Genomic DNA, 10,990 nt, shown 5'->3' with positions numbered 1-10,990 from the left:
CGCCTGTAATTCCGGCTACTTGGAAGGCTGAGGCGGAAGGATCGCCGGAGCCCAGCAGGTCGAGGCTGCGGTGGCCGGGAGTGGCCGCTGCACTCCATTCTGGGCGACAGAGTGAGACTCCAACTCAAAAAAAAAAAAAAATAGGACCTTCAATTGACTCAACTCTTGTCTTTGTTGTTGACCATGTAAGGAGTCTCACCCATCAGTATGAGTTTCAATATGCCAGAGGGTAGAAATTGTGTAGTGGTGACTTTTCCTTGCTCATATGTTTCAATGATGTGTCTCTTGGAATATATAAAAGAATGTGAGGTCTACTTGGAGCTTTAATGAGCAGTAGTCTTAAAAATTGAAATAAGTAAATAAAAAATAGTTTCAACAAATGTGTCAAAGTTGAATCTGGCCTGAAGCTTCCCTAAACATTAAAAAGGAATATTTTCTAGGGTTAAATGTCTCCTTACTTGAAGTAAATTATGCTTTCTTATAAGTCAGTATTAGAGTCACTGAGCAGGTTGCTTTGCCACAGCCCAGTGGTTTCAACCCAGGTTTGGGTCCCTGATGATAGCTCATTATTTTCATTTTCTTTGCTTAGAAGCTTTTAGACAAGAATAGAGGAAAAGTTCCTTCTTTTTTTTTTTTTTTTTTGAGTTGGAGCTCATGGCCACTCCAGCATCAACTTGCTGGGCTCAGGTGATCCTTCTCCCTTAACCTTCCAAGTAGCCGGAACTATAGGCGTGTGCTACCACACCCAGCTAATTTTTTAAAAATTTTATTGTAGAGATGAGGTCTCGCCAAGTTACCCAGGTTGTTCTCGAACCTGTGGGCTCAAGCAACCCCTTCACCTCGTCCTCTTAAAGTGCTGGGATTACAGGCTTGAGTCACCGTGTCCAGCTGGAAAAATTTCCTTTTAATCTCATCTCTCGCTAGTCACTGGAACCAGGTGCATCTCACTTCATCTACACTATATTGAGACTGGAAAAGATAACAGAGTCTTAAGAAAGTGAAATCACTTGCTCAGAGACACAAATTCAATTAAAGACAAAACCAAGTTTACTCTTACTCCTAAGCAATACTCTTTCCACTATAATAAATAACAATATGATAAACAGATTTTTGTAAATGGAGTTATACTTCTAATGCAATATAGAAGTTGCAATTGAACTTTTCAACAGAGTTTTCCATTAAAAACAGATTTGTGACCCTAACTTATTTTATAATATATTTAGCTAAGCAACAAGACATGTCCCTTTTGTAGTTTGGAGAGAAGAAATGCAAAGGCAGGAGCCACGGGGATGAGGGAGGTGAGAGTCAGAGTGTAGAGCCATGGAAGGCAGATCTGGAAGCATCTATTCAAGTGTCATTTTCCACTTAGAATAGACAGTCTTAGATCCTCTCCATGAGTATGTGCTAACAGCTTCACAGCTCCACAATTCCATTGTTTCAAAACATTGCTCTCAGGCAGCATTGTAATTAGAAATATAAATCTATTTGCAATGGTAATAGATCACAGAAAAAATATGTCATAGCACATAATAACAACAGGATTGTACCACATTCCAGTAAATTAAAAGAACCAATCTATACCAAAAAAAAAAAAACCTTTCTCCTTGACCATTCTTTAATATTCTACATGAAAAATTATATTCTGGAGCACAAGAATTTACTGTGCATTATAAGATATATAAAGTAATTCAATATAAATGTTGATAGTGAATCAGATATAAAACAGTAATAGGAATTATTGAAAAGGAAGTCTTATCCATGTATCTCAGTAAATATTACACTTATTTACAAGAACATATAGGGCAAAATTAGTAACAATGCCAAATAAACATTTATTGAATACTCACTAAATGCTAAGCAGTGTATCTGACATAGGATCACAAAGTGGTTGGCAGACTTATGTGACAATTATTCTGGAATCAACTATTCACCAGCTAATAAAGTAGGATCTATCCACTACATGAGAGTACAAAACAACTTCAAATAATAAATATGCTAATGGTATCGTTGTCCAGAAAGTCAAGTTTCAAATCTTATAATGGCAAAAATGGAAAAGGAAGTAAGTATGCATCATTTCATATTCAAGGAACTTTGGGTGCCTTTCAGCTCTCTGTGCTCCCCCTACTTGCCAGGCTTCTTATGGAGTAAGCTAGAGGAAAGTACAGGCAGATAACAATAAATACTATCCAGCATCAAAACCTATCTTCCTTTGCAATGTGAAATATTGGTCCCCTAGTCACAATATAACTACTTTGACTTAACACCTATAAGATTTTTATTTTTTTAAGTGCATTAAAAAAATAATTTGTGCTTTTGACAGCAGGAAATAAGGTCCCTGCAGTCTTCATTTTCAGTCACTACACAGTATTGTTGGAAACAAATTTCTATGCTACAATGTTATATTCTTAAAAATGATTTTGAGGTTACTTCTAGAGTGAAAGGCATCAAAAAGACCTGATCTTGTGAGACAGAAATCATAGATGGCCCAGTAAACAACACAACTATCTTACAGAAACCTCTCCAGTGCCTTTAAGGATGAAGAGTTGCACAGGGATTACCTTTATTTCCTTTAAAGGAGGGATCAAACTCAATTTAATCAAATCCATTCTTAATAAGAGGAGAAACATCCTGACTGCTCTGCCTCTGATAGGATTACTGGGTTACATTTTCTGACACATAAGATATTTGTTCTTCTATTCACTTAGCCTAGATACCTAGGACTTCCTCCAGAATATTGTCCAGCCTAAGACAACCAGGGAACCTGGAAAATTCCATTTATCTAACAAAGTATGCTAGCTAATAAATAACCCCTGTGTCTTAAGGGCTTTTTTTCTGTCTAGCAATTCAGCTACTTCTCTCTAATGGGGTCAGAGGACAATCAGAAATTCCCTCCCCCTCATTCAGACATGCCTTCTTGTCTCAGTTCCTGTACATTAATAAAGTTAGCAAGTATGTAATTCTACTATGTGCCAGACATTGTTTTGAGTGTTTCATATACATTAATTCATTCAATTCTTATAACCAGCTTGTGAGGCAGATACTCTCAGTGTCTCCATTTTACAGATAAGAAAGCTGAGACATAGAGAGATTAAATAAATCGCCCAAAGTCACACACACAGTAAGTTGTGGAGCTAGGATTCAAGTAAGTTGTGGAGCTAGGATTCAAGTTCAGACAGTTTGATGTCAGAATCTACATTCTTTGACCATACAATTTCTACTATGAATAAACACCTACAGAATAAGTATCTGCTAGGAGAAAATTATGTTCTGGATATTAAATGATGTATGAAATATCCCATCTTCTATTAGTCTCCTTGCTCCAATCTTTCAAAATCTCAGTATCATTTACAGAGAAAAGACAATTCCCAGTCTGCAATCAAGCACTTGTTTCACCTCAGTTTAGCCACAAGTTATTATTTCTCTAACTGCCTCGGGGTATCCTCTCCTGAATAAAGACGTTTCCTATCTCCATCTCTTAAACCAAAATAACTCGGTTCTCACCTTTCCAGGCATGAGTGGGGCAAAGCTGCAAGTCCTTTACACATTTTGGCAAGTGGCTTCGCTCCTCAGCTTTGAGGACAACTTCTTACCAGCAGAACAAGTTTTTGAAAACTTCAAAACTGTCTGGGACTGCTTTGCCCTCTGAGGCATATATAGAGGCTCTTTTCCAACCCTCTGTCTCACTTTAGACCAATCCAGAACCTGAGAGGAAATTGCTGGCTGGAGAGAGCAGCAGTGGGGTGGGGGGGTGATGTGGAGGCGGGAATCCTTCCTCTGCTGCAGGCGCTGCTGTGGCATAGAGCTTTCCCCCGCGTTTGTCATGACACTATTGCTGCTTTGGCCAGGGCAAGGTCCTAAATTGTGCACAGATCACTCATGTTTGAATTTATAATCTCAGGCCAACCACAGGGAGGATGTGGGCTTTTTCTTGTGAAGCAGTGAGCCTTGGGCTGCTTCAGATCTGTCAAAGGCAGATTGGGGTTGAATGGCTGCTTGGAGATCATTTAGCCCAACTTTGTTTCGCAGTGGAGGAAACTGAGATTGAAGGAACTCAGGAAGTGTGTAGGTGAGTGCCTGCACTGTGCCAGGTACTCTGCTGGATGGGAGGAATCCAGAAAAGGAAGAGGCACTCCCTGCTTTTAAGTCCCCAAGACATATTATATCAATACAACATAAGTAAGTGATGCAGACAGACCTGGGATGTTGTGAGCCTTTAAGGGACACCAGGCAAGATTTTCTGGAGCTGAGTGATAGAGGAGACAAGATCACTATTTAAGTAAATCAAAACACATGCAAATAATGGCTATATTCTCTATGAATCCACATGTAATGTGAGAATACTAAAAAACGATCTGGAAGATCACACACCAAAATCTCAATAGATGATTCTATTCTATACATGGTCTTCTGATTATTTTTTCCTTTTTTTTTTTTTTGAGGTGGGGACTCACTCTGTTGCCCAGACTGGCACAATCTGGCACACACCACTATGGCTGGTTAATTTCTTTATTTCATGTAGAGACAAGGTCACACTGTGTTGTTCAGGCTGGTCTCGACCTCCTGAGCTCAAGCAATCCTTCTTCCTTGGACTGCCAAAGTGCTGGGATTACAGGCATGAGCCACCACACCTGGCTATTCTTTACTCTGATAACTAGGTTAGGTAATTCTTTAGACACCACCCCCATCCACCCACTTACTCAGGCTTGTCTTCCCTTCCCTTCAACATTTCCCTGCCTCCTTTCACTCAGGGAGAATTTCCACCAAAATGTACCTGAATTGTGTCTCATTCTATTGGGGGTCTAGAGTGCTGATGAGTTAAGATGTAAATATAAATGCCTAAAAGGTAGGCAAGAATTAAAGCTAAAAATAAGTGGCATTGCATAATCTGTAAGAAAAGTTCTGAATTTGGAAGTAAATTTCATTCTCATGATTATCTATGTTATATGAAATTATTTGGTTTTTTTGTTTGTTTGTTTTGGGTTTTTTTGTTTGTTTGTTTGTTTTTTGAGTTGGAGTCTCACTCTGTCGCCCAGACTGGAGTGCAGTGGCTGCTCCCGGCCACCGCAGCCTCGACCTGCTGGGCTCCGGCGATCCTTCCGCCTCAGCCTTCCGAGTAGCCGGAATTACAGGCATGCGCTACCACGCCCGGCTGAATTTTTGATTTATTGTAGAGATGAGGTCTCGCTGCCCAGGCGGGTCTCGAACCCGCGGGCTCAAGCAATCCACTCACCTCAGCCTCCCAAAGGCACAGGATTACAGGCTGAGCCACCGAGCCCAGCTGAAATTATTTGTTTCAACAACCTCCCTATGCACCCTTTTTTCAAACTGTGGATCAAGGACTTTTATTGGTTTTTAAAGTCAATTCAGAATGTTATGACCTGAAGTTTTAAATAAATAGGATAAACAAATATCCAAGTGCACTGCATATAGAAAATTAAATACTGTTCTCTGAAATGTTTGCTTTCATTATCAATATGTTTGCATGCATAGGGCCATTAGGTAAACTGAATTTCTTACTATGGGTCATAGTCAAAAATTTTTAAAGTAATAGCTTTATACTATACATACCATACATAAAGATGAATATCATATATATACTTAAAAAAATTTTAATTTTAAAGACATGGGGTACAATTCAGGGTTAGGTATACAAATGTTCACTATACAGGTACAAGCATCTTTTTCATAGAGCGATTTAAGTTCCTCCAGGTATATTTCTAGTAGGGGGATTGCGGGGTCGTATGGAAGGTCGATTTTTAGATCTTTTAGAAATTGCCAAACTGTTTTCCACAGAGGCTATACTAGTTTACACTCCCACCAATAGTTTAGAAGTGTTCCCTTTTCCCTGCATCCTCTCCAGCATCTATTGTTTTTTCAGTTATTGATGATGGTCATCCTGACTGGAATTAGGTATAAAGTATCTCAGTGTGGTTTTAATTTGCATTTCTTTGATGACTAGTGAGGCTGAGTACTTTTTCATGTATCTGTTGGCTGCTCGTATGTCTGCTTTTGAGAAGTATCTATTCATATCTTTTGCCCAGTTTGTAATGGGGCTATTTGTTTTATTAAGATGTCCATCCTACACAAGGCACCTACAGATTTAATGCAATACCCATTAAATTACCAGCAGCATTCTTCTCAGACCTGGAAATGACAATACAGGAATTCATATGGAAACATAAACAACCATGAATAAACAAAACAATCCTCAGCAAAACAACAAAACAAAACATAACAAAAAAAGCAGAATGTATCATACTCCCAAACTTTAAGCTTTATTATAAAGCTGCAATAATCAAAAACAGTCTGATATTGGTACAAGAACAGGTATATAGACCAATGGAACAAGATAGAAATTCCAGAAGCAAAACCTCAATTTCTCAATTAATTCATCTTTGACAAAGCCTCTACCATCAACCACTGGGAAGAAGAGAACCTACTCAGTAAGTGGTGCTGGGAAAACTGACCACATGTGGAAGATTAAAACAAGACCCCTACCTATCACCATATACAAAAATCAACTCTAAATGGATCGAAGACCTAAACATAAAACCTCAAACTATAAAAACCTTAGAAAATGCAGGAGACATCCTTATGGAAACTGGAACTGGCAACCAATTCCTGATCAAAACTATAAGAGTTAAGATAGACAAGTGGGACTTCATCAAACTGACAAGCTTCTGCAAAGTCAGAGAAACCATCAAGAGAGTGGGGAGACAGCCCATAGACTGGGAAAAAATATTTGCCAATTTTATATCTGACAAAGACCTAACATCTAGGATCTACAAGGAACTCAAATGTGCCAAAAAGAAGAATACACATTTTTTTTTTAAAGCAAGAAACCCTGTCATATTCAGCTTCATACCTCCAGTGCTACACACAGTACCAGGCACATAAACATCTACAAATATTGCTTGAACTAAACACCGTTGTCAAAGTTCTGTCGTTTATGGGCTGAGTAAAGATTATAAACATCAATTAGTCATTTTTTTAAGCAATGTAGACACGGAGGTTAATAAAGGGAATATAAAACTAGCTAAAGAGACTCCTTGTGACAAGAACCTAAGTCACTGTTTGATACCTAAGGGGCCTTGAGGAGATAATAATATTGGAGGGCACACACACACACACACACACACACACACACACACTGAACGTAGAGCAAAGGAAGCTGATGTCCTGGCCAGGACTAAAAATCAAAGCAGGTTTCTGACTGTCCCAAAAGAGTTTGTGTGATTAACTTTCAAGAATCAAAATTATCTAAATTTTACTAAAAGATGGACTAGACTCCAAAATTCAATAGAAATAAATACTAAATTCAGCATATACTTGTTCTTACAACCTTCATAGGGATGGATGGTCAGAAAGCATGCACAAAGAGCATTCTGTAGGAGCAGAAAGCAAGGGATGACTGCCAGGGGCGAGGGGCATGAGGACTTGAGGAGCTGCTGCTCAATGTGCATAAAGTTTCAGTTGTGCAAAGATGAAACATTTTAGAGATCTGCTGTACAATACTGTGCCTACAGTTAATAGTACTGTACTGTATCGTACACTTAAAAAATTAATAAGAGGGCCGAGCATGGTGGCTCACCTGTAATTCCAGCACTTTGGGAAGTTAAGGCAGGAGGATTGCTTGAACCAAGGAGTTTGAGACTAGCCTGGACAACATAGTAATACCTATCTCTACAAAAAATAAAAAATTAGCCAGATGTGGTGGCATGTGCCTGTAGTCCCAGCTACTTGGGAGGCTGAGGTGGAAGGATTGCCAGAGTCCAGCAGATCAAGGCTGTGGTGAGCTATGATAATACTTCACTCCAGCCTGGGCAGCAGAGTATGACTCTGATTCAAAAAAGAAAAAAAAATTGCTAAGAAGATAGATGTCATATTGTGTGGTTTTTTTGTTTTGTTTTGTTTTTGTCTTTTTGGCTACAGTTGGGAAAAATAACAAACAACAAAGAGAGAGAGAGCACATTCATGTAAAATAAATGTGAAGTCTTTCAAAATAAATTGAATGGTTTTTAGATACGTTCCCTTCTGAGAATTTCTAAAAAATGATAGTAAATCTATGAAAAAGTTAAAAAGTCTGGTAATGTGACACCACCTGCTTTGTTTTTTTTTTTAACTGAGGATTGTTCTGGCTATTCTTGGTCATTTGTGTTTCCATATGAATTCCTGTGTTGTTTTTTCTAGGTCTGAGAAGAATGTTGCTGGTAATTTGATGGATATTGCATTAAATCTGTAGATTGCCTTAGGTAGGATGAACATCTTCACAATGTTGATTCTTCCAACCCATGAGTATGGGATATTTTTCCACTTGTTTGTGTCATCTTTGAATTTTTTGAGCAGTGTTTTGTAGTTTTCATTGCGAAAGTCTTTCACATTTCTGGTTAGGAAGATGCCAAGGTATTTTATTTTTTTGTGGCTATTGTGAATGGAATTATGCTTTTTATTTGGGTTTCTGTTTGTTTATTATTGGTGTAAAGAAAAGTGATTGTCTTTTGCACATTTATTTTGTATCCTGAGACTTTGCCAAAGTCCTTTATCAGTGTAAGGAGGTTTTTGACAGATTCTCTTGGGTTTTCTTTTTTTTTTCTTTTTTTTAGTAATCCTGCTTTATAGTTGATATTCAAAATCAAAACACATCAGGTTTAGCTTTAAACCATTTTGTTGCCTTTAATATTCATGTCAACAAGTAACAAAAGTCAGTTACATAAGTATGAATGGTGAATTACAACACTCAGTTTTACTGAAAAATTTTAAACTCAATGAAAAAGGTGGTAAGCAAACTGCATTTTATGTATAGGAATACTGACAGCATAGATTAACAAAATACTTTACAAGTAGGAAAGGAAATAAGATCAAATTTTAAAATAAAGTATGAAAATACAGAATATTCAAAATGTGTCTGTAATACCTACCAAATCATATTTGCATATGATCCAAATATGCCTGGATCATATATAAATTAAGGAAAGAAGAAGTACAGAATCTACAAGGTGAAAACAAAAACAAAACACCCAGTTAAAAACATCTATTAACCTCTAGTGTATAACCTTAAGCAGTTAGTGTATCATAAAAAAAAAAAAAAATCAAAGGATCTAGAAGTAAAATTCAGGGAAGAGGCTTATTTTGAACCCCACTGCCTTTGTAGAAAAACTCAAAGTGACATAATAAGAAAAATAAAATATTAAATGAGAATATGTCTATAATCACCCCCACGCTCCGATCCTTTTCCTAGCTTTGTTGCTGGGGTGCATCAATTCTGAGTACTCTGACTTTTAATTTATAATGATATTCCTTTAGACATAATTTCATAGAAGAAGGAATTGGAAGGGCATCTATGCCATCCTAAGTCACAAATAACTGTTCTGCATATATGCTGCAGGGAAAAGGGGAAGGTCCGAATTAAAGGGGTGGATAGCAGTGGTTCAAAGATCATACAGGCGCTTGGGTCTTTATAGTGTTCTAGGAGCCCAGTAATGTCAGGAGAATGAAAGACACAAGGATCATGTGTATCAAAGCTAAAGTTGTGATTCCACTGTTCAATTCTAGCATGAAGCGAACGACTGTAGAGCCTAAAACTAACAGAGAATAAATAGTCTTCCTGTGCCGAGTCTCGGAGCAAAAAGGTACCCTCTGGTTTTCCTTCGAGCAGCGTTTCAGCTGCATATTTATCCATAACTCCCCAGTAACATGAATTGTTATTGATCTGAAGGAGGTCTGGTACAAGACAATGGACATAATCAATTTAGGTGTGGTACTTAGGAGGTGTTTCCAACTGCAGGATTTCATCATCCAATTCCCATTTGGGTTTATTTCTTTTTCTGGAACTTGTGCAAAGTGTTATAATTTCATCATCTGAATCCATATCACTATCTTCTATACTGTTATTTGAAACCAGGTTCACTGCAGAGCCAGCCATAGGGCCTCCTCTACACAAAGCATTGTTGGTGGTTACAGCACAGAGCTGAACGTTGGTATGTGAGAAACAGCTCATATCTTCTTCCAGGCTTCTTCTTTGTTTTAGCTGACCATCCCTCAGTTCACTCTGAGACACATCTGTGCTTACCCACTCATCTGACATGGGGTTTATGGGGCCAGTATGTCATTTAATAAAATGTCACCTAAGGGCTAAATCTGATCGAGGTGGGAAAGGACACTTATCTAGCATGAGCTCACTGACATGAATTTTCCTTTTAGATGGAAGTCCTGGAGAGTGCCAACTACTACAATTCTTCATTGGAAAACACTGCCCCACAGCAACTTGTAGTTTCTGTTTCAGAGATCAGCCTAAAAATCTATGCCCACAGGATCTAAGTCCAGCTCAGTGGATGAGCAGCTGTGCTTTCTTTCTTGGCTCCTTAGAGAAATTTCAGTTTTCTCTACAGCATTCACTGATTCAGCATCTGAACAACTCTCACTCTTTTTGGACCAAGATAACTTCTTTCCACTCCACACATAGCCGTCCTTTCTGTCGGCACTTCTACTTCGACTAGTTTTGGGCCTCACATCTATATTTTTACTATTATTTTCATTATTTTCTGCCATTTTCACAAATTATCCACAAATTCCAGTGTTATAAATACTGCTTCTTCAGTTTTTCTGGAAGGGAGTTTCTTCTGGGTACTTTCTGGATGTATCTCCCAGAACGCGGCTTCCCCGGGGCTGTCTGCACCACCGCCGCCATCACCATTGCCATCACCTGGAAGCCAGCCCGGCAGCTCCTGCACCTTGCAAGGGTCCTACCAGGTGGACGCCTTCCCGCAGTCCCCAACCTGCTCTCAGCGCCCGGTCCCCACAGCAGGCGTCGGGGCCATTGCCGCCACCGGCTCCCCTCGAGCCCTCTCTTGGGTTTTCAAGGTACAATCGTGTCATCTGCAAAGAGAGATAACTTGACTTCCTCGTTTCCTATTTGGATACCCCCGATCGCCTTCTCTTCTCTGATTGCTGTAGCCAGGACTTCTAATACTATATTGAACAGGAGGGGTCA

At 38.8% G+C, this 10,990-nt stretch overlaps 1 protein-coding gene and 1 pseudogene across 2 annotated transcripts in view; both read right to left on the bottom strand.

Annotated features, from left to right (window-relative positions):
• RGS5 (regulator of G protein signaling 5) overlaps window positions 1-3,828 on the bottom strand; it is a 54,086-nt gene extending 50,258 nt beyond the window's left edge. Inside the window, exon 1 of one of the 2 annotated variants that reach the window (XM_008072869.2) lies at window positions 3,502-3,828. In XM_008072869.2, coding sequence (XP_008071060.1) covers window positions 3,502-3,545 — 44 coding nt within the window. In that variant the 5' untranslated portion in view covers window positions 3,546-3,828. The remainder of the gene's footprint in view (window positions 1-3,501) is intronic. The other variant, XM_021706351.1, reaches the window with a different exon arrangement.
• Window positions 3,829-9,234: 5,406 nt separating this feature from the next.
• LOC103275464 lies at window positions 9,235-10,548 on the bottom strand (annotated as a pseudogene).
• Window positions 10,549-10,990: the final 442 nt, after the last annotated feature.

The sequence above is a fragment of the Carlito syrichta genome, unplaced genomic scaffold, assembly GCF_000164805.1.
Source record: "Carlito syrichta isolate Samal-C Ts95f unplaced genomic scaffold, Tarsius_syrichta-2.0.1 Scaffold315475, whole genome shotgun sequence".
NCBI classification, from domain to species: domain Eukaryota; kingdom Metazoa; phylum Chordata; class Mammalia; order Primates; family Tarsiidae; genus Carlito; species Carlito syrichta.
This window is presented reverse-complemented; position numbering and strand designations above follow the sequence as displayed.